General features: G+C 55.8%; 7 protein-coding genes across 7 annotated transcripts; 3 read left to right on the top strand and 4 right to left on the bottom strand.

The window, feature by feature from the left end:
• Window positions 1–78: 78 nt before the first annotated feature.
• JCM15063_001186 (uncharacterized protein) lies at window positions 79–4,313 on the top strand (the record flags this gene model as incomplete). The annotated part of the gene is made up of 15 exons (XM_076677975.1): window positions 79–127; window positions 191–231; window positions 300–745; window positions 804–1,355; window positions 1,442–1,590; window positions 1,667–2,019; window positions 2,079–2,229; window positions 2,300–2,418; window positions 2,495–2,720; window positions 2,799–2,930; window positions 2,997–3,190; window positions 3,262–3,631; window positions 3,709–3,813; window positions 3,883–4,068; window positions 4,141–4,313. 15 exons carry the CDS (start codon window positions 79–81, stop codon window positions 4,311–4,313), a joined length of 3,246 nt encoding a protein of 1,081 aa, XP_076534931.1.
• Window positions 4,314–4,378: 65 nt separating this feature from the next.
• On the bottom strand, window positions 4,379–7,164 carry SPB4 (ATP-dependent RNA helicase SPB4; the record flags this gene model as incomplete). Its single annotated transcript, XM_076677974.1, has 10 exons — window positions 4,379–4,867; window positions 4,945–5,133; window positions 5,213–5,349; window positions 5,418–5,730; window positions 5,798–5,960; window positions 6,037–6,255; window positions 6,322–6,675; window positions 6,735–6,853; window positions 6,924–7,020; window positions 7,085–7,164. 10 exons carry the CDS (start codon window positions 7,162–7,164, stop codon window positions 4,379–4,381), a joined length of 2,160 nt encoding a protein of 719 aa, XP_076534930.1.
• Window positions 7,165–8,980: 1,816 nt separating this feature from the next.
• Window positions 8,981–12,130, bottom strand: JCM15063_001184 (uncharacterized protein; the record flags this gene model as incomplete). The annotated part of the gene is made up of 4 exons (XM_076677973.1): window positions 8,981–10,619; window positions 10,696–11,379; window positions 11,454–11,790; window positions 12,031–12,130. 4 exons carry the CDS (start codon window positions 12,128–12,130, stop codon window positions 8,981–8,983), a joined length of 2,760 nt encoding a protein of 919 aa, XP_076534929.1.
• A 471-nt stretch (window positions 12,131–12,601) lies between these two features.
• JCM15063_001183 (uncharacterized protein) lies at window positions 12,602–15,829 on the top strand (the record flags this gene model as incomplete). Its single annotated transcript, XM_076677972.1, has 6 exons — window positions 12,602–12,663; window positions 12,725–12,911; window positions 12,980–13,654; window positions 13,717–14,026; window positions 14,090–15,001; window positions 15,081–15,829. 6 exons carry the CDS (start codon window positions 12,602–12,604, stop codon window positions 15,827–15,829), a joined length of 2,895 nt encoding a protein of 964 aa, XP_076534928.1.
• A 243-nt stretch (window positions 15,830–16,072) lies between these two features.
• JCM15063_001182 (uncharacterized protein) lies at window positions 16,073–18,209 on the bottom strand (the record flags this gene model as incomplete). The annotated part of the gene is made up of 10 exons (XM_076677971.1): window positions 16,073–16,217; window positions 16,319–16,442; window positions 16,514–16,567; window positions 16,650–16,938; window positions 17,005–17,177; window positions 17,248–17,415; window positions 17,479–17,634; window positions 17,701–17,810; window positions 17,880–17,888; window positions 17,953–18,209. 10 exons carry the CDS (start codon window positions 18,207–18,209, stop codon window positions 16,073–16,075), a joined length of 1,485 nt encoding a protein of 494 aa, XP_076534927.1.
• Window positions 18,210–18,439: 230 nt separating this feature from the next.
• On the bottom strand, window positions 18,440–20,421 carry JCM15063_001181 (uncharacterized protein; the record flags this gene model as incomplete). The annotated part of the gene is made up of 8 exons (XM_076677970.1): window positions 18,440–18,584; window positions 18,650–18,773; window positions 18,835–19,174; window positions 19,243–19,409; window positions 19,479–19,783; window positions 19,845–19,873; window positions 19,935–20,010; window positions 20,084–20,421. The coding sequence occupies 8 exons, from the start codon at window positions 20,419–20,421 to the stop codon at window positions 18,440–18,442; spliced, it is 1,524 nt and encodes a 507-aa protein (XP_076534926.1).
• A 662-nt stretch (window positions 20,422–21,083) lies between these two features.
• Window positions 21,084–24,829, top strand: JCM15063_001180 (uncharacterized protein; the record flags this gene model as incomplete). Its single annotated transcript, XM_076677969.1, has 4 exons — window positions 21,084–21,805; window positions 21,870–22,992; window positions 23,059–23,223; window positions 23,291–24,829. The coding sequence occupies 4 exons, from the start codon at window positions 21,084–21,086 to the stop codon at window positions 24,827–24,829; spliced, it is 3,549 nt and encodes a 1,182-aa protein (XP_076534925.1).
• Window positions 24,830–24,978: the final 149 nt, after the last annotated feature.

Genomic DNA, 24,978 nt, shown 5'->3' with positions numbered 1-24,978 from the left:
AAGTTGTTCAACTTGGAAAGTTTAAAGTGCGGGTTTCAAGTCTTGCAACGTTCAGTTCGCCGATCCAGCCGCACAGTCATGGATACGAATCAGCTGTACGAGGTGTTCAATGCCTCGTTCAATCCTGGTGCGCCCGTCGAATGCTCCTCTCGCTCGCTGTTTGCTGATCTTCCAAAACTCTTGCCGCCAGATCCGAACGTCCGCATCGCCGCCGAACTCGAGCTGAAACGCGTGAGCAACCCCGCACGATCTTCGTGTAGCCAGCTGCTGACCTCGAACGCGTCTGCTTTGACTTGCAGCTCGAGCCCGTCGAAGGCCTATTGCCGACTCTGCTCCAGCTCATCTCGCCCTCGTCGTCCTTCTCCGAGGTGGTCAGGCTCGCGGCAGCAATCTACCTCAAGAACCGACTAGCTTCGAGCTGGAAGAACCCGCTCAACCCGTCCTCGAACGCTTCTCCCGCCGCAATCGCAACCGCGCAACGCAGCTCGACCTTTGTCGCGATCCCCGCTTCAGATCGACAGTCGGTCAAGACGAACCTCATCCCGCTCTATGCCGCCCTCGCGAGCGACCCCGCCAGCGCCAAGGCGAAAGAGCAGGTCGGAGAGGCCCTGCGCAAAGTCGTCGAGTGCGACTTTCCCGACAACTGGCCCGGATTGGTCGACGAGATCAAAGTCATGCTCGCTGGAGACGAGGGCCAGGTTGAAGCAGGTTTGCGAGCTTCGATGGCCGTGTTCAGCTCGATGCGGTAGGTCTCCTCATTCTGGCTTTCTGCTCGAGTGCTCACACCTATTACCCGAGAATAGGTTTGCGTACCGTGACGAGTCGGGAAACAACCTCGTCCAGCTCACGACTCACCTGCTCCCGCTCTTATTGCCCATCGCTCAAAAGATCCTCGCCCCGACTCCGACCGACCCTGCGTCGTTCACCGTTCAAGGCACGCTCCTGCGCCTGATCCTCAAATCGTACAAGCACAGCATCATCCACACCTTGACTCCAGCCCACCAAGCGGGCGACTCGCTCATCCCATGGGGGACCCTCCTCTTGTCCGTCGTGCAACGTCCACTCCCTGAATCCGCACTCCCGAGCGACCCCGACGCGCGCGAAAAGCATCCGTGGGCCCGCAGCAAAAAATGGGCGTGTTGGTCTCTCAACAAACTGTTCAGTCGGTACGGCAGCCCGACCCAACTCCCGAAAAACATGGTCAAGGAGTACGGCGCGTTTGCCGAACGGTTCGTCGCTCAGTTTGCGCCCGAGATCATCAAGGCGTACCTCGCATCGGTCGAGAAGATGGTCGCGCATGGGGAATGGTGGCCGCGGAAAGGCAAGTACCAAATCTTGTGCTTCTTTGAAGAATGGTGCGTGTCTTGCTCTCTCTCTCTCTCTCTCTCTGACAGCATAGAAGGTGCGAATGTCTCAACGTTCGTCAATTCCCCGGATTCAGCATCAACCCAAAAACGACTTTTGCACTCCTCAAGCCCCACCTCAACAGCCTCGTCGAGCACTTCATTTTCCCGCTCGTCTGCCTCAGCGAGGAAGAGATCGAGAGCTTCTCGGAAGATCCGAGCGAGTTTGCGCGACAACACTTTGGTGGTAGGTGTCTCGAAGCGAGCGAACGTTGTGGCCTTGAGCAACAAATTTGATCTTTCTTCGTTTTCATACTCAATAGACTTTATCGTCGACTCGTACGCGTCTCCGACCTCTTCGGCGCTCTCGTTCCTCTCGGCACTCGTCGAAGTGCGCGCCAAATCGACTCTCCTGCCTCTACTCGAGTTCATCCAAAAGATCTCGTCTTCCTACCCGGCGACCGCCACTCCGAGACAAAAAGATGGTGCACTCAGGATGCTCGGCGCCTTGTCGCTCACGGCAGTCAAGAGCAAGAAACTCGCTCCGATGCTCGAATCGTTCTTCATTCAACAAATCGTGCCCGAATTTGGGTCCGAACATGGTTTGCTGAGGTACCGAGCGTGCGAGATTGTCGAAAAGTACGAGAGTGTCGATATGACTTGGGCCTCTCAACCAGTACGTCCCCTTCTCAGTGGACTTACCCGTTCCGAGCTGATGCGTCTGGCTTCTGTCAGGCTCTCGAGGATACCTTGAACAGGGTCATGAACTGCATCACCGACTCGGACCTCCCCGTACGAATTCAAGCTGCGATCGCGTTGCCCGAACTGGTGCGGTACGAAAAAGTGCGAGCAAAAATGTTGCCTTCTCTAGGTCGCATCTTGCAAGGTACAGTCGGTCCTTCCCTTGTCTCCTTTTTCCTTTCTTGACAAGTGACTTTTCTGAATTGATCGGACAGAATTGCTCAAATTGTCTTCCGAGGTGGATCTCGACGCGTTGACAAACACTACTCGAACGATGGTATCTGAATTCTCGGAAGAAGTTGTGCCCTTTGCGGTCGAATTGTCTCAGTCTCTCGTATGTCCCCATTGGCCCTTCTTCTGAAATCGCAGAGTATCAGGGTACTCATGCTACCACTGGTTGACTCTTTCAGGCGGAATCGTACCGACGGTTATTGCAAGAAACGATCGAGGCGCGGGACAAGGATCCGAGTGGAGGACTCGACGTGTACGATGACGAAAAGACAATGGTCATGATGAACGTGCTCAAAACGATCGAACAACTCGTGTCGTCCGTCCGGGACAAGAAAGACCTCGTCGCTCAAATCGAAGCAATGGTCGCACCTCTTCTCGAAGCTACAATTCGGCAAAACGTGATCGGTCAGTCTTTTTTTCCGAGATCCTCTACACGAGCAAGCTTTTTGAAATGTAACTGACTTTGTCGATGCGCCATTTCAGAACTGTTTGACGAGACCTACGAAGTGCTCGATTCGCTCTCGTTCTTCCAGGAATCGGTTTCGCCCTCTTTGTGGTCCTGCTTCGAAGCGACTTATCTCCAGTTCAAGTCGGGAACGCTCGATCATCTCCACGGTGAGGCACTCGTGATTTCTCACACTCTTTCACGAAGGCTTTCTCGCTGATCGGCTACTCTTACAGAGATGTACGGGTTCATCGACAACTGCGTCAACTACGGAGCAGATTTGCTCGCAAACAACACCGACTACCGCAAATGCTTCATCGACATCTTCGAGACGGTCATGACGAGTCGACAACTGGGTGCTGAGGACCGAGTGATCGCTTGCAAACTTGCAGAAGCACTCTTGTTGCGATTGCGAGGTCAAATTGATGAAGTGAGTCGCAATTCCATCTCGAATACGAGGTGTGTATCGGATAATTGAACTCTTGGGGGACTTGCTTCCAGGCCATTCCTCCCCTCATCGAGCGATCCTTCTTCTTCGTCACGTCGGAGGAAGACGACGACGACTTCACCGTCACGCGGTCTCTACTCCTGCATTGCGTCGAATTGGTCATTACCGCCATGTCGTACAACCCTGCACTCACCCTCGCGATTCTCGATCGACACGATTGGACTCAAACTTTCTTTGCGATTTGGTTCAAAAACCTGGGCAAGTTCACCCGTGTGCATGACAAGAAGATCATCTTGTCGGCGATCTGTTCACTGTTTGAATGGTTGAATGGAGTGGGAGCGGGAAGCCCCTTGTCGGGCAACGCGAACCAGCTCTTGTTGGGCGCGCTCGAAGTGTTTAGGGATCTACCGCGAGCTCTTGGCGGTACGTTGCGACCTTTTTTGCTCTTTCGGTTTTCCATTGCTCCAGAAACTGACGCCGACGCTGAATGGAAAAAACAGAGCGCAAGATTGGCGAGGAGAACAAGGATCTGGAGGAAGACTCGGACGACGACGACATGGACTCGGACGATGACCTGGACCTTGGAGATGACGAGGAGGCAGACTGTGAGTATCTTGATGACATGATCTCAAGCTTTGAGGAATACTGACTAGTTCTTCGGGCGCGTCAAAAAGTCGACGAGGGTGACATTCGGGATCGAACAACCGACTATCTCGACGAACTGGCGCGAACAGAAGCGAGTCGATACGCGCGAGACAATGACCTGCTGGACAGTGACTCGGCTTGGAGTGACGAAATTCTGTGGGCGTCTCCTCTCGATTCTTTCGATTGTTACCAACGGTTCTCGGCTCTCTTCTCCTGTACGTTTTCACGTTTTCCAGTCTTGACTCACGAGCTGTGACTGACCTCCGCGTCAATCATGGTCTTCACAGCTTTGTCCTCCGCCAATGCCAACCTGTATCAGCAGGCGGTGGGCGGTCTCGATGCTGCCCAACAGGCAGAACTTGCAAACATTGCAAGCAAGGCGAACGAAGGAGGAGATGCGGTCGTTGCCGTAGCAATGGCGGCTCAGATCAAGCAGGAAGAGGGTCAACCCGAAGCATGATTTCGATTTCGGGCATTCTCCCTCGTGCAATAGACTCGCAGTGCAACTGCTGTTTTTCCCACAGCCTAATCAAGTCCCTCAAAGTGTGCACCCGAGAGACCTCCAGTCGGTTGAGCCGCAGCGTGTTTGTCCTTTTTCCAGCCTCCCAACGATTTCTTTTCCTCTCGCTTCTCCTGTTTCTGTCTCGCCAATTCGGCTTTCCAATCTGCTGCGGCTTCCTCGTCTCTCGAATCGTCTTCTTTGCTCATGGCGTCCCCTCGCGCAAGAGATTCAGCCGTTTGCTTCGCTTTCGCCCGCGCCAATTTCTTGGCCCTCCTCGCCACTTTCCTCGCTTCGGCGTCTTCTTTGGCTGACCACGCTCGGTTCTTGTCAGCCGGTTTCGGTTTCTTCTTGGCAGGTTCATCTTCTCCTTCAGCTTCGACTCCATCTTCAGTCGTTGCCGCTGCAGCCGTGTCAGCCGTTCGTTTCCGCGCGGCGATTTTGGCTTGGTACGCGGCTAGTTCTGTTTTGCGTTGCTTCTCACGCGTCTTGTCGGCATACGCGTATGCGTCCCACTGTCAATCACATGATTCGTCCGTTAGAGGGGTCAGCCTCGCCGGGATGATAGTGGCAAGAACTCTCTGTGACGCACGTCGATTTCAGCATCGTTCCATCTCTCTTTCACGTCTTTTTCTTTCCCTTTCAATTCAGGCATCTTGGGCATTTTGAGCAGGCCGAAAGATTGCGCGAGACCGACGAGGTCGAGATCCTGAAGTCGGAAGAGGTATGAAGCTTCGTGTTTCGAATAGGAGCGGATCGATGAGACGAAAGCTTTCAGGCCCTGTAGCAACGAAAAGGAAACCCAGGCAGATGTTCAATTCAGCAAGATGCCGCTTGATACCGAGGAGAATCTATCGTACCCGATCGTGCAGATCTCGATCGGTCAGAACTGCCTTGCGCAAACTTTGCAACATGGCTTGCGATTCCTCCTCGAGCGATGTCGAGCTCGTGTCGTAATGCATCCGCTGTAGTGGAATCTTTCGCACGTTCAAGAACTCTAATCCAAACACGCGGTAAAATCAGAACACGCCGTAGGGTGGAATCGGATCAGAGAGCGGCACGCACCGACATAGCCTTCCTCCCTACCCTTGTTCAACAAGACGACGGCTTTCCCACTCCTTCCAGCTCGAGCGGTTCGACCAACTCGATGTCCGAATACGCGTGGATCGACAGGAGGATCGACTTGAATGACCACATCGACATCAGGCAGATCGAGTCCTCGAGCGGCAACATCTGTACACAGCAGGATTCCTGGAGTGGTTGAAGGCAATTGAGTGAACGACGTATAAGTCGCTGACCGCCGATTCGGCGATTGTTGTCCGTGTAGAGAATGTAGCGAGAATCCAGCAGAAGTCAACTCCGGTAGCGCCGAGAGTACCTGATGAGAGTCAGGTAGAGCTTCAGAACAGCTGAAAATGACACGATCAAGAATTCAAAGAGCCCACCTTGAAAAAGTAGTCGACACAAGCGCAAGTCGCAAAATACACGATGAATTTGCGCGCTCCTGGCACGTCGTCCTCGCTCGTCGCGAACGCTTCTTGCTTGAGAATCCGCACGAGCATGGCCATCCGTTCCGCTGCCGAGCAGATGACATAACCGTTCTGTAGTCTTTTGACCGTGCGGCAGAGAGTATATGTGCGTGTGTCAGTGTGAGCCTGTTGGTGGAGGGGCGAATTCTACTGACAGAGTGGGGATCTTGCGGTCTCCCTCATCGGCTTTGCCTTTGCCTTTCTGATTCTTTGCTTCTACCTTGACGACAATGCGCACGGGGTTGCGAAGACCGACGCGAACGAGCTGCGAAAGGGCGTCGCTCATCGTTGCCGAGAAAAGACCGGTCCTGCGCTGTTTTGGCAAATGATCGAGAAGTCGAGTAAGGGTCGGAGTGAATCCGAGATCGAGGAGACTGTTGCAAACGATGAGGGGGTCAGAAAGAGATTAGGCGTCAGACATTGGTTCGAATTGGGCTGACCGGTCTGCTTCGTCCATGACGAGCATCTCGAGTCCTCTTGTATCTCCAACTCCGACTCCGTTCTCTTTTCTCGCGCCTCCGCCTTTGCCCTTCTTGCCCATTGCAACACTGCTGCTTCCAAGCAAGAACTCCTCGAGTCGACCCGGGGTTCCGATGAGGATGTCGGCACCGGTCTCGAAGAATGCCTGTTTGTCTGCCTGGAGCGAGTTCCCACCAATAAGGAGCAGTGGAGGGGCGATTGTTCGACCCGGAAGCTCGGAAGCGGCTGAAGTCGAAGGATCTTCAGATTCTGCTGCGGTCGGTTGTGCGTTGATGAAATGCGAAAAGACCGAGTGGATCTGGACAGCAAGTTCCCTGTAGCAGAACGGTGTCAGTGTAACTAATCGATGACCTCGTCTGGAACAGGTGCTGACCGGGTGGGAGAAATGATGATGGCCCCGATCTCTCGCTTGCCGAAAGCCTTGTCCCTCCTGAGGAGCTTCTCGAGCACTGGGATCACAAATGCAAGTGTCTTTCCCGAACCTGTAACTGCCTGTTCCGACACGAGCTGGGTAAGCAAAAAGAGTCTGGAATCGTTCAACCCGAGAAAAAGTCCAACTCGCCTCGACCACGACATCCTTGTGCTGCATGAAGAGAGGGATGGTGCTGGCTTGAACTGGAGTCATCTGCTCGAAGCCCAAGTCTCGAATGACATCGGAGCTGGAGCGAGAGCGAAAGTTAGATCAACTCCTCATCCAGCCGTGGCAGCAGCGATCTGACTTACATCCAGGGCGTGAGAGGTGGATTAATCTTGGACCATGCTCCCGCGTATGACGGAGCTGCGGCGAGGCGATCGAGAGCCATGGCTTGAGCGATAGAAGTATCAATATTATAATTGCAAGAATGATCGCCGAAATTCCGAAATTCAAGTTCGAAAACAGTTGCAATTGGGCTACCAATATTCGTCAATTGTAATTCCGTAGTGCGTATACGGCAAACCCGTATCAGTATACCGTTCGTATAATGAACCGAAACTTATGGGCGGCTTGAGCCGTGTTACGGCGCCGTTCTGCAACGCCAACTCTTTGCCATGAATACGGCGTCTATAATGATTCCCGCCTTGGATTTCTTTTTGGGTTTCTATTTATAATACTCCTTGGCGGTGCTCAAAGCGCTGTGACCTCGAGTGGGCGATGGAAAAACATCTTTTCTCCTTGGAGAAGTCAACTTGAAGTTGCACTGAAGTAATAGTGATACGACTCGATGAAAATGGGTGAGATCTTGAGAAACTTGGAGGAAGTTCTAATCAGGCTTCGTTCGGGGAGGCTTGCGCACTGTTTGAGTCTGTTTTTATCGCCTTCTCCAACTTCAGACATGCCGACATGCCAAGCCGAAGCCGAAGCCGAGCCGAAGTGAAACCAGTGCCGAAATGCGTGGGGAAAGACTAAACTTTAAGATGGCGCACCGCCGCATCCGCGCACTGACTGGCAGGGAGCGAGTGTCGTGTACGAAAGGAGATCAACGAGCAGTCCTTGACTTCCTTCACTTGTCTCTCTTGGTCCATTAAGCCTATCGTCCAAACAAACCAGCGAATCCCGTCCTCGTGAGCTACCTATGACCACTGCTTCTCTGCTTGCCCACGCCCTTTCCCTGCGTCGACTTGCGTCCCTGCGCCACTCCTTCCCTTTTCCCCTCCTCAACACTTATCACTGTCTTATTCCCGTTGCAAAACGGAGAGCTGATGAGTATTTGTCCTCGGTCACCAGCTCCCTACACCGACCTCAGCTCTCGATATCATGCTCATTCAGCAAGTCATCCTTTACGTCGTCGCATCAGTATTCGCCTACAGGCTCCACGCTACCGAATACCCTTCACTGTTGGACTTCGTGGTTGCTCTCGTGCTTACGGTTACCAGCTTCAGCCTCACTATGGGACCCTTTGCCGTCGGGCGTCAAGCGGGAAGCGATGACTCAAGTGGCGTACTGGAATCTGGACATGACAGCAAGTAACGCAACTGCACCTAGCATACTGCAGAAGAGCGTCGACGCGAAGGACCGCTTCAAGAGGGGAATCGTGAGCCATCGCATTACTGTGCTTGGTATTGTATGCTGCAACTCAAGCCGGGTGGCTCAGTATTCGATCCCTAGCTAGTCGTTTTTAGTTCGTACTCGACTGGGACTTGGGACAAAATTCGACAATTTGCCGTTGCAGACAAGGAACAAGCGTTTACTGAGCTCGAACGCCATTCGACTCTTGGGAATTCAACTACTCGGATAGCGATATTATGAGCAGTCAAACCCTTGCAATAGACACCTTCCGAAGAACCAGCATATGCACGCCAAGAAAACTTTCGCGATTCTCTTTCGAAGCGGTTGCTTCCACTGCTTCGATGAGCAGGGTCTCGCGAAACGTAGTATTGGAACAAGGCAGGCTTTCGCCGATCAAAACGAGCGCGCGGTGTCTGCTGAAACGCCTGGACCCAATCTCCCGATAACCCGTCAGTGCAAAGGTTCGTCTTTGCCATTGACGACATTCAGTTGTAGCCGAGTCTGTCTGCGGGTGGGAAAGAATGTATTTGCGGAACAACAACTGTGGTACTCTTGCACAATGAATGACAAATGGGAGGGACGACCGACGAGACAAAACCACGCAAACCAGCTCAGATTCAACCCCCTTCCTATCAACTCATCCTCCTACCCGTGAGGGCTCTGAACGCTTGCCTTTCGCATTCGGCCAAGAGATCCTTCTCTCCGAGTACTTGCCATCCGTCCATCCTCCCCAATCTGTTGCTCCCAACCACCGGTTTCTTCTTCTGCGTCGCTGTCGTTGCCGTTGTCGTCGAAATCGGTGGCGTGCCTGTTGTTGTCGCCGTTGTTGAAGCAGGATCCTCAAACACAGGTCCTCCCTGAATAGAATGTTCAAGGGTCGAGTTGGACGCGAGTGCAGCCGCTTGAGCCGCTTTGTACCTTTTCTCTTCGATCGCCTGAGCGAGTTTACCTGATCTCGTACGAACGGTAGACGTGATCGCCGGTTGCATCGAACCAGATGTCAGACTGAGATCGAGTGCGCATCCTCCAGTTGGAGACGCGAACAAGTGTTCAGGGAATCGACCCGGACATCGAGCGTCGGAAGAGACAATGATGGTTGGAGGTCGTTTCGAGTACAACGTTGGCGAAGTGAACGAAGAGATCGGGATCAGGTTGAGCGGTGCAAGGAGTGGGTACGGGATCGAGGATCGATTCGGAGTTTGATGAGGCAAGAGTGAAGGAGGTTGTGGAGACGAAGCTCGAGATTGCACAGTTGGAGATGGAGATACCGAAGGGAGATCGTGAGATGGGGGTCGTGTTGTGGGGGGGTCGGATTCGTCCGATTCGCACGCGAGCACGTACACCCACCTCGCACCGACAGTTTTGAGCGCTTCGATCACTTCCTTCGTGTCTTTCAGGCTCAAACCGACCAACAACGCACAAGTGTGAGTGCCGACCGCATTGATCGGCGAGAGGTTGTGCGTGATGACTTCGGCGAGAGCGAGTACGCGCACGTTCGTATACTTGTGCGTCGAGAGCGGAGATGGCGGTGTGTCGTAAGTTCGAGGTTCAGAGTACCGGGGTACGCTGAGATCTGCCCAGCCTGAAGCTCGGGCCGGAGGTAGCACCTCGTCGACGGATGCGAGGGTCGCAATGGAGATGGCCGACGAGGGCGGTCCAAGGTACGCTCCGCCATAATTCGGCTCGATCTCGCGCATCTTGAGCCGATCTTCGACGAGGAAAGTGTAAGGGAGGCCGAGAGTGTGGGCCTCGCGTGCAAAAGAGGTTGCAATCGCGCTCGAAGGCACAAAGAACGTCTTTTCGAGAATGAGGCCAGAGAGGAAGAGGGCGTGTTGTGTCTGAGCATAGGTCAGCTGACCCGGTGCTGCAACTCCTGGCAAGAGCGGATGAGTGACGGGTGTCAGCACTGGATTCAGGTAACGCGAGAGTTGTCCGCCTTTTCCGAGGTTGATGGCGAGAAGCGGGACAGGCTGAGAGATCAAGTTGCCGCCGGCAGGGGTTGCGAGCGTGTCGACTTTGGCGCGGAACTTGAGCAGTTCGAGGTTCGAGTCGAACGAGGTCGGTGTCGAGACGAGCTTGACCACGTCGCACCCGAGTCGAGCTCCCCGCAGGTACTTGTCGAGCACTTCCTCGCTGTCCCACTTCCACTCCCCTTTTCGGTCGTGATCGGCGCCCAGGCACTGAGTCGCTGCGCCCCGCATCTCGAGGAAACGTTGAATGACATCGTCTGGCAGGGCAAGCTCGAGGTCGACGTATTCTGCGCCAAGTTTGCTGTCAAGCGCAATTTGCAAAGTTAGCGCTTCAACGTGACCCACGCGCGTGTAGAATAAACGAGCGGATGACTGACAATCCAAGCTCAATCAAGGCGAGGTACTCGTTCATGAGTTCTGGATTCTCGGTGTATGGATCTGGGAACGCGCCTCCCTGTCGTGCGGTCCTGACGGTATACAAGATCGGGAGCGGAGAACACCTGCGGAGGTGACCAAAGCTCATCGTGACAAAATGCAGCGACGGGTACCTCCTGCGCCGTGGAGTCGAGGTGAGTGACCCGGTCGGGGTCATGTCGATCGAAGGAGAAGTGGCTCTCGAAGATGCGGTCGAGGGCGTTTCGATCTCGACGAGAGTGTCGACCCTCATCTCGATCACGTCGACCCCGCCTGCGACTTTGCGAACCGTGTCTGCCGAGACGACGCGCAGGTCGGGAAAGTTGAGCGCGACGAACGATGTGCGGGGTCCCTTTGCCCCGCGGCCCATCTCGCTCTCGCACGCGCCGTAGCCTCCGTACTCTCCACTGCTAGGTCCCGACACGGGCGGAGGTCGCGGGCCAGCACTGAGGGGCACATGGGACGACGCGAGACCGAAGATTGAACGGAGGAGGCGCACGAACGCGGTTTCGACATGCTTCATGAGGAAAGGCGGGGACGGCGGGGGCGGATAGGCAGTGAGAGAGACAATCGTGTGAGTGCACAGCGCCTCGTAGTACGGCGTGCGTCGGTTCCAGACTTGGCGAATTTCTTCGCCCCACGAAGGCCTAGCATGATGCGAACGGTGATTGTGGTCAGCTAGGGCGCAGGTGAGGAACCGGGAACCGAGAAGTCTGCGCACCTGGCCGTCTCGTCGACGAGGTAGCGCACGGTCTCGTCCTTGTCGCGCACGACGTGTACGATGGTACCGCCTCTCTCGCGGAACGCTTTCAAGAGGTCGCGATTCGCTTCGCGCTCGACGACGCCGCCTCCACATGCGATCACGTAGTCCTTCGGATGGTCGGACAGGAGCTTGGCGAGGATTTGGGTTTCGGCTTCGCGGAAGGCAGACCAGCCGCGAGTGTTGACAAAGGTCGAGATGGGCCCGTACAGGGTCGAGAAGATGGCGTCGCAGTCGATGAAGGAGCGACGAAGGGAGGTCGCGGCGATCAGGCCCAGAGTGGTCTTGCCGACGCCGCCTGTTAACGAACGGGAGGAGCGACGCGAGTCAGCGAGTGTCGGGCTGCCGGGACAGCGGCCACCGCTTTCCACCCCTTTGCTAGCCGATGCTCCGTACGCCGCTGTCGTGCCTGTACTCCCAAGCCTGAGAGCGCAGCGAGCGCGTTACGGGACGGACAAGAGTTTCGGGCTCCACCCGATCAACCCGCGCGTCGCCGCTTCTCGTCGCCGGTCAATGAAAAGAAGAGACAGGTACATACGCATTCCGATGATGGCAATCGTGGCATTCGGATCGTAAATGGCGCGGCGGGCAGCAGGCGGCGAAGTTGAACGAGCATTCGGACCGGCGGGCACGCTCATCAGAGGCAGTCGCCAGCCTGGACGTGTCCTCGGTCGTGAGCGTACGCGAGTCGGATTGGGTTGGGCAAGAGTGCTGTGCTGTGGTAGGGAGAGGGTGAAGCGGGAATCGCGGTTCTCCGCGCGGTGAACATTCTGCTGCCTCCGCACTCGCCTCCTCTGCGTTTTCCACGGGACCGCTCCTGCGAGTAAACACCAGCGCTGAGCTCTGTCGTCTCTGACCCGGGCAGGAGCGACTTTGCGCGCGCTCGGCCTCGTACAAACGACTCGGCCAGGCTCACCTCGATTTCAACTTCATCTGGTCACGAATCCCGTCGTTCTAGGCGGCAGACATCACCTCGAGCGAGGTAGTTGAGCTTGGAGCAGGGGCCTCGAGCTCGAGCGAGTACGCATCCCAAGTCCCACTCGCCCGTGAATTCGAAACTCCCCACTTGGCCTCGTTCACCGACCTCGCCACACGCAGAGACCGCCTCGATGGACAGCGAGTCGGAGCTGCCAGACAAGAAGAAGCGCAGGGTCACAAAAGCATGCGACCAGTACGTTGATTCCCCACCCCGCAAACCCCTCGCAGACGACCCTGACTCTCCCCTCGCTCAGGTGTCGAAAGCGCCGCATCAAATGCGCGAGTTACCCCAATGTCCCCCTCGACGCTCCGTGCGTCATCTGCACCGAAGCGAACCAGGCTGCAGCCTGCACCTACACCCGCCCGACTCGCAAGCGAGGACCCCAGGCTGGCAAATCGAAAACCTTGCAGGACAAGGTCGAAGCGTTCGAACGCCTGCTCGTGCGTGCGAGCCCCTCACTTCCCCTCTCTTTAGTTGTTCCGCCGACTCACGACGCCCTTGTCTCCAGGGTCATCTCCTGGTCACGATCCCCGCGGTCGGACCTCATATCGACGTCTTCTTCCGCGCTTCTATGGCAGACTCGCCCGAGTCCCTCTCCCCGTCTTCCTCAACGTCTGGCGCTCAGCCGACCACGATCGAGCAGCAGTTGAACGCGTACCGCTCGTCAGCCCTCGATCAAAAGATCGAAGCGGTCGCGCCCGCGCCCGCCCCGGTCCCCGCCCCAGCCGGAACTCCCAACAGTGCTACAAAGCCCAAACCGGCCGCGCCGCCGTCAACCAAGCGAGAGGCACCCTCGCCAGCACTGTCCTCGAATGCATCGCTCCCGACCCGCTCTCCGCGGTTCGGCGATGTCCTGCCTCAACCTCCTCCAACGTTCCTGCAGAGCGACACATTCTCGTCCCCTCATGTCGCCTCGAGCTCGCAACTGCCCTCCTCATATTCGTTCGCAGCTTCGTTCGATCTGCCAACAGATGCTCTGCATGCGCTGGCACGAGCAGCCGTACCCGACGGCGAGCAAGCGATGGAAGGTGTCGTCAACAGCCACGTGGCGTTACCCTCCTCGACCCCTATCACTGCCCGAGCGGGTGCACTCGAGATTCCACTGCTTCCGAGCGAGTCGATTCGGAACCAATTGCTCGACCTATACTTTAACCAGGTCGTTCAACCGTATTTCCCCATGCTTGTAAGTTCTGCCCCAATCGAGCGCCTCCTAGGATGATTCTGATGCCTCGTACGTATGAACAGGACAAGACATTGTTCCTGCGCTGGTCTGCCCACCTGCCCTCGGTACCGACCGACGCTTCAACTGCGCAGCCCTCATCCCGCCTGATCGCTCCCTCCCTGTACCTTGCCGTGTTTGCGCTCTCTTCCTCCTACCTTCCTGCCGCTGTCGCTCCGTCGACGCATTTGCCTGCGGTTTGGGCACAAGCAGCGCGAGCTCATCTATGGGCCGAAATCGACAAGACTCCCAGTCTCGAAACCGTCCAAGCGACGATCATCGGAGTCATTATCGATTGGGGCGCGGGCGAGATGAACCGAGCGTGGATCATGAGTAGTACGTTATCCACGAGAGCTTCTCAAGTGGCGCAGTCCTAACCCAAAATTGGCGCTCCGACAGGTATAGCCGTCGCCCTGTCGATTAACCTCGAGTTGCACCTCGCGTCGCGGGCTCAACCCGATCCCAATTCGCTCAAGCTCAAAACGTTCCATTCGGCGCTGATCCTCCATACGCTACTATCGCTGCGCCTGTCGCGCGCCCCTCTCGTTGTGCTCGAAGATTACAACGTCCCGATTCCTCCCGTGGATGGGAACGAAGACTTTGAGCTGTGGAGGGCGGACAAGACCCCGACCGAGCTCAGAGAGGATTGGAACGTCGCTGGCAAATCGTCGATCGATTCACCACAACAGTTCAGCACGCCAGCTCGAGCGCCTCAAGCGGTCAGGTCTGCCTCGCTCTCGACATTCGCGCGCATGGTGTCGCTATGCGCGATTGGACTCGCCATCTTGCGTTGGGATGTGTGTCCTCGTAGAGGGTATGGACAGAGTTTGGCAAATGGCGAGCAGGAAAGGGTCGAGCTAGTCGAGAGCTTGAAAGGGTGGCAAAACGAACTCGAGAACGAGTTGAAACTCGGGGACAAAGGAGGTGGGGTCGAACGACTTGAACAACGCGCGAGGTGGACCGTCGAGATGCACCTCGTGCTCGCATCGTTGAACCTCAAGTTACGCCCTCACCCTTCGCTCAGTACAACCGCGTACGACCCGGTACCTTCGGCACTCGTACTCTTGCATCATGTCTTGAATCGATACCGCGCGCTCTACACGATGTACCGATCACTCCCGATCATCGATTTCCCACTGCACATGTTCTCGGCGACGCTCTTCCACCAGAGTGACTATGCCCCGCATCAGCATGACACGCCACTGAAAGCGTACGAGGAGCTCAGCAAGCTCTTCCCGGTTTCTCGCTCGGCCCTCGAAGACCTGCGTACCAAAGTCGATGGCCACAAGCGCGAGTTGGGACTCTTGAGAGGTACGTCAAAACTCTTGGCCTGTCTATTCTTCGGTCAAAGAACGAAAACAACTGACTCGAGTCTTTCCACTGATGACAGGCGTGCATCCCACTGCTTCGACCTTGCCTCCACCGAGCTCTCCCACCTCGGCGACGGTCGCTCTTTCTGAACCGTTTCAAGCGTTCCTGTCGTACTCGGCCGACCTTGGACCTTCAGCGACTCCTTCAACCGTACTCGATTTCGGATCGTGGGATCAAACGGACCTCTTGTTTAGTCTTGGACTCGTGGGGAACCCAAACGAGAGTGTCACTGGATGGGGATTGCCAGGCAATCAAGACCCAGAACTCGAGCTCCCACCTCTGATCGAAGCCGAATTCCAATCTCTCGAAGAAGGAGGGACAAGACCTGATCGGACCTCAGGAGGAGGGACAGATCCGTTTGAACCAAACGGTACGACCCCAAGAGGGACGGGATTGATCGATTTCAGTACCTCGAATCGAACTCGAGATCCTGAATCAACCTCGTCGTCGAATCCAACTATCCCTCTTCATCATTTCGATGCTTCCATGTTTGGTTCCTTACCTCATGTGCATCCCATCTCATCCAGTTCATCGTTTCAACCTCATGATGCCCAGAACGTGTACGATCCACCTCATTATCCTTCAGCACATTTCTTCAGTGAACCCATCGCATCGACCTCGACCTCGATGGGCTCGACCGCAGGAGCAGGAGGAGCGGGATCGAACCATCTCGGAACTGAAGACAGGTCTACAGACTTGTTGACGAGATGGTTGGGAAGGGGTACTTCACTCTCGTTGGAAGGGTTGACGCAAACAGAAGAACGGTGAAAGAAACGAGCCGAACTTCAGATTGCGTAGAAACTTTCGGGTAATCTCGCTGCCTAGTTAGCGAATTACGAGATATCCTGAAACAAAGAACAGGTTCCCCCCCAATTGCCGTAGTACTTTACAGTCTCGCACAGCCTGGGGGAAAAAATGGAAAGCACAACAAAGACAAATTGCACAATTGAAAGTTAGGTCTCAAACGAATTTTATTTTTGCGTCAAGGTCAACAAGAAATTTGTTTGGCGTTCAGGCTGCAGCGACACCTTTGCGTTTGTCCGAATTTGATCGCATCTTGAGGAACCCGAGGACGATGCCTCCGAACGAAGAGACAAACGACATGACTCCGACAAAGATGATCATCGACTGGAACCCGAATCTTCCCCAAGAATCTCTATTGAAACCGAGAACCCGATAGAGAATGTGAGCACAACCAGCTCCTTCATGAAGTGAGTGCTTGATGCTTGGGGCTTGGAGCGAAAAGGAGATACTGACGAGTTTGAATGCGCAGCTTTTTCGTCGTAGAGTCCGGTCGAGATGAACGGAGCGACAATTGATGCGAGGCCGCGGATCATTCCCCATTGACAGAGGAGGAAGCCAGCGATGAACGGGTCCGAACCTTGAACAGAATGCTTGTCAGCATCAGCGTGGAGGCTTGGGAAGACGTCGGGTAGCTGCTGCCGGACTAACCTCCAATTTCTCGACTAGCTGCACCCCAGTAGCTAGAGATAGGAGTTGTGGCCCCTATTGAGTCGATTCAAGGTCAACTGACGATAGCTCTATTTGGACCCTCTCTTCGTCTTCGAAGAGCAATGGAGACACATACCGAAGATTGCGGCGAAGAAGAAAATCCGCGTCAAATCTGTCGCAGTTCCCCATGCTCCGAGCGCGACGGCGGCTCCCGCGACTCCGACGAACGTGGCAGTCGCGCTGAGGGATTTGTCGCTCGCCCATCCAATCGCAGTGGACGAGACGAACGCGACGAGGTTGAAGACGGCGACGACAAGGTTCGGGGTGAACGAGTTTGTCGAGGGGTACAGCAGCGATTGGGTATACAGAGGGAGGTACAGAGAGACCGGGAAGTATGCAAGCGAGGCGAGCAGAGTTGTAATTGACTGTAATTGAGCCATTGTTAGCAATTGAAGCCGTCCAGGACGTGTATACTTGGGTTTGCCACATACCAGGGTCCAGTTAATGGGATGATTGAGGACTTTCGGCGAGATAATGAACCATTTGGGACGACGCTGACCTTTTGCAGGTTTCGTCGGCGGGATGCGAGGTCGAATAAAGTAGGTAGTGAGGCCAAAAACAACCGCACAGATAATGGCCCAGATCCTGCACGTCCATGCAAATCCTGTTTTCGCAAAATGTTTTGCACAGGTCAGGGGTTTCGCAAGACGGACCGAATTGACTACTTTGCGTACCGTATTTGTCGAGGAGCCTGCCCAACAAGAATGGGAAGACCGCCCCTCCGAAACCAGTCCCACTGAAGATGATGCCGGAAGCGAGTCCTCGCTTTGCGTGGAACCAGGACACGCTCCACAACAGAACTGGGCCATACAGGATAGCTCCCGAAATTCCTCCAAGGATACCTTCGGAATTCGGTCAAAAGTCAGGAAGACAATGCAGAGTAGATTGATCACGGAGGCACTCACCTTGTAGCAGGATAAGCTGCCAAACCTGAGTCGCGAAAGACGAGAGGAGGAGGGAAAGTGGATAGGTCGCTGCGCTGATATAGATTGCGAGCTTTGCCTTTTCTGGGTAGCGACGGAATGCGTTGTTGACAAAGAACGTCAAGAAAAACATGAGTCCTGTCGAGTCGCCCTGGCAGAGTCAGCAAACAGCGCAACGGACAAAGAAGGCGAGTAGCGGCTTGCCCAGCTGAATGGTTCCGATGGAAGACAGCGCAGCGAGAGACGCGTTTGACCAAGGCTCATGCGTTTCCAGGTGAACGAGAATGACCGAGAAGCAGATGCCAAATCCCCAGCTGGAGAAGCGCGCATGGTTCAGTCTCGAAATACGGGATCTCAGGCAGTGAAACGAGATCAGTTCTCACATGAATGCTCTGTCACCAATGGTTTGAGTCAGTCTAGGTAGGATCGATCCCGAAAAGGCGCCTGCTTGCTCACTCGAGGAGGGTCGCGCACAGCACGAATGTCCACGCACCTCTGCCACGATCGACTGGTGGTAGTGATAGACCTTCGGAGTTTGCACCCGTGCCGTTCCTACTGAGCGTGGTGTCGAGTTCCCTAGCATCGACCGTCGGGCTGTTGAAGACGCCCTTCGACGTGGACAGCGAGGCGATCGAGCCATGGTCATCCGCTGACTGCGGGGGCGCGGCTGCCGGAAGCCTCGAGAGCTCTATCGTATCCTTCATGTCCGCCATAGTAAGCGTCGACCAAAAGACCGAGCCGGTGTCGAGAACAAGAAGCGGAAGAAGGGTCAGTGACTCGTCTTTGCCCCTGTCTTGAGCTGAACCCGTGTGCCGCTCTCGAACTTCTCGCATCGGCTTCCCGGAACGTTCATTTGTATCAAGCTGAATACTATTGTTACATTTTCGCCTGCAATTGCACCATATTCCCTCTGCGATGCTGGTTTCTATTGGCGGCCTTCTGACTATGCGCCAGAACGGCCCAGTTGTTTGGCAGCGGCCAGTCTCTTCCTCAAATACCCGAGCGAGACACCTCCGAGCGCCGAAAGGAAAGACATGACACCAACGAAGACGATGATCTTGCGGAATCCGAAGCGTCCCCATGCATGTCTGTCCCCGCAGTGGACATCAGATTTATGCAGAGCAATGACACCTGAGGGAGAAAGCGCACTGACCCTTCCGTTTTGGCTTCTTCTTCGTTGTAGAGACTGGTCGAGACGAACGGGCCGACAAGCGAGGCGATGCCTCTCATGATGCCCCAAATGCAAAAGATGGCGGTTGAAGTTTGCGGGTTTGCTCCTGAAAAATGTGCTCGCAGCGTTAGAACTGTTTGTTGAGAGAATGAGATAATGAGACTCACCAGCGGCATCGCGAGCAGCGGGCCCCCAGCAGCTGCAGATTTGCGAGCTGAATCCGTACAGGACTGCGAATCCAAATACCTTGCCAAGTGAAGTGGCGGTACCCCAGGCCGACAGGGCAACGACACCACCTGCGACCCCGAGCGCAGATACAGTCCACGGCAGTGAGAGGTCCGAACCGTAGCCGGTTACGTTCGAGCCGAGCATGCCAGCCAGATTGAAAATTCCGACGACCAAATTCGGCTTGAAAGCATCGTCAGAGTTGAGGAGCGAGACCGTGTATGAAGGGAGGTACAGCGAGACGGGGAAGTAGGCCAAGCTCGAAACGAAGGTCGTGATTGCCTACCGGTGATGCGAGCTCCATCAGGTTCTTCGCCCCTGAATGGATTCAGGACTGTGAGTAGCCATACCATGGTCCAGACTATCGGGTTGTTAATCGTTTTGAAGTCGATCATGAACCACTTCGGTCGCGGGCCAGCGGGTTTTCGCAGGGGAACTCGAGGCTTGATGAAGACGATAGCAAACGCAAACACAATGGCAGTGACGAGTGCCCAAATGCGGCACATCCACGCAAAGCCTAGCAGTACGCATATTGAACTTGTTGAACTCGCGTGTCTGAGGTCTCGAGTGGATTGGATTCACGCACCGTACTTGTCGAGAAGGTTTCCAATCAGAAACGGGAACGTCAATCCGCCGAAGCCTGTGCCGCTGAAGACAATGCCGCTCGCGAGCCCACGCTTCTCGACGAACCATCCGTTCAGAAACAAGAGTACGGGCGTGTACAAAACTGCACCGCTCGCGCCGCACAGCACTCCTTGCAGGAGTACGAGGTGCGTAACGTTGGTCGCGAAGCTTGCAATGAGCATGCTGCCCGAGTAAACCGCTGCCGAGATGATCAAGGCAAGTTTGACCTTGTCAGGGTATCGTCGGAAACCGTTGATTACGATCAGTCTGAGAGGTCGATTGTCGTCAGTAATCAGATGCGCTGGTGCGCTGATAAGGTTCGACTCACGGAAGCATGAATTCGAGAGCGAGTTGAATCTGCGCGCAGAGCGAGATTAGCAAAGTGACTCTCTCACGAGCTGAGGAACACTGGCCTCACGGTTCCAATGGACGACAGAGCTGCGAGCGAGTACTGGTTCCAGGGCTCGTGTGTTTGAAAGTACACGAGGATTGAGCTGCAAACGTAAACGGCTTCCGGTCAGGGGGGCATCTTGACGCAAAGTCTCGCAAGACCGAAGCTGGACGCACGCAAAAACGTAGGAGAAACCCCAAACAAAGGCTTCCAGAACGAAGGCAGCTGCTACGAATCCCCAGCAACCTTTCCCTCGGTCGACTGGCGGCAGTTCTTGCGCTTCTCGGCCGTCCTCAGGCTCAGACATGCTGAGCCGTCGGAGGCTCGTGTTCTGATCCTCTCTCGCCTCGCAGGTCGGGGTAGCGCTGAGCGTCGGGACATAGCCGGCTGCAGCAAGAGACTCGTACGAAGGCTTGCGCGAAAGAGCCGGCGAAGAAAGTGGGGAATCGCGCACGGCGGCTGGCGGGACTGAGGACAGCTCTATCGACTCGAGGAATGTTGCACGTGAAGCCATGATGGTCTTCAGGCGTGCAAGAGAGTGCGCGGACAGGCGAGGTGTTCTGTGCAAAAGATAAAATAACCACGAATCACGTGGTACGCTGCCGAATGCGGCGGCGCCCACTTTTTTGACTCTGTAGAAATGCAATCTTTCGGTGCCTTGCGGGAAGATCGCTGATGGGCCAGTGCGCACTCAGCTCGACCCTGATCCTCCGTGAGCGATTAGGAAAACGAAGATGTACAGTACGGGCTTTTCACGTCGACCGTTCCGCGCGCCACCGTGCACGCGGCCGAGAACGCGACATTTATGCTGTCGTCCACCTTTTTTCTGGCTCCGTATAGTATGCCCATAGAGCTGTAGCTAGGCTATACTCACACCTGTGGCAGTCCGATCGAACTTTTGGAAGAGAGTCGGCGGAGATGGACCTGAGATAAAGTGCATATATGCACGCATAGACGCAGGCCAGAGGTCTTGCCCGCTCCCCCTTCGTCCGCGGAGCACCACCAACGTCGTGACTGCCGCCCTCTATCGACAGACCGACTCCAGACACGCCCGTCCCACTCGGATATCCGCACGCGCCAACGACAGCCCGAGTTGAGCGTGTTTAAAGCGGCAGGTCGCTAGCGCATCCGGCCCGCCCGCTTTCTCTCCCAAGGGCCAGAAGGACACGCTTGTAGATGTCGGCGTGGGCACAGCCAGTTGCTTCGACCTCGCAAGCGTGGCCGTACCCACCGCTGAGTTCGCACTACCCGCAGTCGCAGCCTTCGAATCCCGGATCGACCAGTACTCCTGTATTTGAGCCTTGGGAGCCGACGAGCTCGGGGCCGTATGGCACGACTAGTGGCCTGGTAGCGTACGACCAGCCAGAGCATGCCCTCAATGCGGCATCGTCAAATTATAGGGCTACGATGCATGGCCACCCTGAACCCCCGCCGGCATCGCACGTTCATCGTCCGCCTGCCAGCTCTCATGCGTCCCACAACCAGCCTACGTACTCCCCAGCGCATCAGTATCATGGCCTGCCGGCGAACCGCACAGTAATTCCCGCAACGTCAAGCTATTACTCGGGCGAGAGGACGGACTTTGCGGCGCCTGTGCACGCGGATTCCACCATGTCGGCCACCGCACAACGGTTCCAGAACACCGTGCCGCCTGCTCGACAATCGCGGCAGCCTCTACCGCAGCCGCAGCCAGTTCGTAATAGTCTGCCTGTGCCAACAGCGGCATCGGTGCAGCAGTACCATGCAAAGGTTGACGAACTGGCCCTGCTCGAGAACCGCCTGGCGCAGCTTGCCAATCTTTACAACGGCGGCACCCTGCCTGTAACAGGCCCAGGCGCAAATCAGCTCATCTCGGCACCACAGAGATCTCACCTAGAACTGCAGATGCGCGAAATCAAGTAGGTTCCAGGACCCTGCTTGCTTTCAGAGGAAAGGCTGACTCGGTCTTGCTCGCCTGTGCAGAAATCGCCAGGCCACCCTGTTGCACGATTGCGAAGCATTCAAGGGGCACTTTGGACCGGCTTCGGTGTGGGACGCACCTTCGGCAGGAGCGCAGGCGCCGACGAACGAGAGAAACGCTTCTCGAATGGGACCTACCGGACTCTCGCATCAACAGTGCAGTACTGGCGCATCGGCGACACCTGCGTTTGCCCAGCAAAACTCTGGCAGTGCTGAACGATCGCCGTATGGGAACGGGGTCTCGCAAACTCAGTTACCATCACAGCAGCAATTCAGTCGCTCTCTGGCGCCGTCTGGAGTACCAGCCTACGCACATGGCTCTTGGGTATCCTCCAGCTCGTCCGGTCGACCACCCGAGTCCGCAGGCCACACTGTCCATTCTCCGTATCTGGCCCATCAACGATTCAGCTCTGCTCCGTCCTCGACAACATCGCCGGCCAATGCACAGGTAGCGCTTCCAGCTCACCAACAAGCACAACCTTCACCTCAGCATTATCCTCACCAGCAGCCTCTACCTCGTCAATCGAGTCTGACGCCAACTTCTGCGTCCTTCCCTCATCTCGCTCCCCCGTCAGCGCCTCCGCCTCCGCCTCATCATGTTCATCCGCAGCAATTTCAACAATTCGATCCTAGACAAGCGACGCCGCAGTTGCATGCTCAATATCCGGCACAACAACGTGGGCCACAGGGGCCGTCCCCCTCGACTACACCTGTAGCGGCAGCTCGTCAACAACTGCCGCCGGGTCTGCAAGCACAAATGGACGCTATCGATCGAGACAAAACGGCAAGCGGAGGAGGTTTCCAGAGAGGCGATTCCAGCCGTTCGGGCAACGCAGCCCTGGCCCGGCCCAGCCCACTGCAGGTCTTGATCAAGAAGGCGGAGAACGGAGAAATGCCTGTCATGACCATGGCTGGACTCAGGAAGCAGAGTGAAGTCGATCGGGAGAAGCAACTAGAGGAAGAGAGGGAACAGGCGAGAGAAAAGGCGCGGGAACAGGCGCAGAGAACCGCTGCCAATTCCGAGCCGCCACCAACCTCGAACGCCATCAAAAAAGGCCCGACAGGTCATCTGCAAGATGTTTGCAGGCAAGGAGGCGGTGCGAGCCTGGCAGAAATGGTATTAACCGTGAGCCGACCCTCATGTTCTGCTAAGAAGGTACCATACTGATCAACGTACCCTTTTCTGCTGTAGCTCGATCACCAGGTCTTCTGGTCACAGTTGCGTCAAATCTGCGCCAAGCAGAATATTGACGTTGTCGACGAGATCCAGCGAGGCGCTTTCGTCATCGAGAACAGACCTGTCGATCTTCTGCAGTTGTTTCAGACGGTCGTCTCGCGCGGAGGAGGTTACGCGAAGGTATGCTAACATTCTCTCGTCTCCATGTGCCTCGTGCCGAACTGACTTGCGGCAAATATGCTTGCAGATTGACGCCGGAGATGCTTGGTCGCACGTCGCGACGCTCCTATCGATCCCGAGCAGGTCGGCTGGGACTCAGTCGCGCATCAAGGAGATCTATCACCGGGTTCTCGCACCATTCGAAGATCTCTGGGCTACGCAGATGATCAAGCTTCGGGAGAAACATCGAACGACAGACGGTGCGAGAAGCGTCATCGGCGCCATGCCTGGTGCGAACTCGTCACCAAACAACCTGCCTCCAAATGCCTCTCCTGCCTTCTCTACCCAATTGCAAATGCATCCTATGCACTCGCCTGCCACCTCGAACCCACAGCTAGTCGTCGTTCCTTCGCCGCCCACGGGTCCGTCCTCGATTGCTGCCTCGTCCTCTATGTCCGCCGGCCCGGTCCCCATCAATGGCACGGCACCAACTTTCGCTGGATATCCCTCTTCTGCGATAAATGCCGGTCAATCGATCCCGCGACGTGCCCCGTCGCAACCTTCCGAGAAAACCAGCTCGGCAGACTTGCTCGAGCAGGCTCGGGCATTGCGCCAGAGAGCAGTGACGAATGTTCCATCGAACGCTGCTCTCTCTGCCTCCCAACAGCAGTCTGTCACGACCTCACCTCCGCAAGAAACTTCCTCGACACCTCAAGAAGCGCAGCCAACGTCTCTTCTTGCCTCGGCAAATCTCACTGCAACTCCCAATGCTCTGAAGGGCGAGAGACCGCCTACGAAAGCTCCCGGCGTGTCGCCCTCGGACCTGGTCGTCCCGGCGGTAGCCGTCCCAAGATCGAACGCTATCGCGCCTGTGTCGCGAAAGCGGAAGAAGGACGAAACGGAGGATACGGCAGATGTGGACCGGACCCGATCGAGGACCCGATCGATGAGCAATCTCGAAGCCCCTGTAGTAGGGGAGCAGACGAATGAGCCTCACTTCAATCCTTTCGAGATCGCACACTTCCTCCCTTTCACTACGGCCGCACCGACAGTTGTCCCTTCGCCATCACACGCTCATCCTCAGCCCCTGTATCCTCCCCTTTCCGAGTCGCTCATTCCCGTGAATCAAGCTCCAAGACCCGAACCGACTCAGGCGCCCACTCGATCCCCTCTCGCAAACTCGGCGCAGCTCGCGACTGCAACGCCCACTTCGATCACACAACCGACCATGTTTGGATCGTCGACTATCACTCCTTCGCAGCTTCCCGACCGCTCGCAATCGACGTCTGCGTCCGCCAATCCTCCCTTCAGCGCTTCATACGACCCTGCTTCGATCGGTTCACTCTCGCTGTCACTCTCGCTCGACCCCAATGCAGCCTCACGGCCGGGTTCATCATGGTCGCCGACGCTTCAACAATATCCCAGTGCGATCGCGCCCCCGGCTTTCGAGCCTTTCGGCAGCGTCTCTGGTCTCGATGCGTACGACTTTGCGCCGACACACTTTGCCGACGATCCTCTCGTTGACTTGAACCCACAGTCGAGTCACAAGCACCTGAATGACACTATGATTTCAAACTGGTCGCCTCAGGGACTCGACGGGTTTGACTTTGCCAACACGTTCGCCTGAGACGTTTCCACGCAGGGAACGCAACAATTTCCCTATACCCTAGGGCAAACGACTCGCAAAAGTCCTTGCCGCTCTGACTCATATTATACCTGACTCTTCCGTTTACCCTTGACCTTTTCCACTATCTGTTACCTGTTGCCTGCCTTAGA

Source organism: Sporobolomyces koalae (genome assembly GCF_050403365.1).
Source record: "Sporobolomyces koalae JCM15063 DNA, S_koalae_JCM15063T_v1_ctg11, whole genome shotgun sequence".
NCBI classification, from domain to species: Eukaryota; Fungi; Basidiomycota; class Microbotryomycetes; order Sporidiobolales; family Sporidiobolaceae; genus Sporobolomyces; species Sporobolomyces koalae.
The sequence above is the reverse complement of the archived record's forward strand: the minus strand, read 5'-3'. Positions and strand labels throughout refer to the sequence as shown.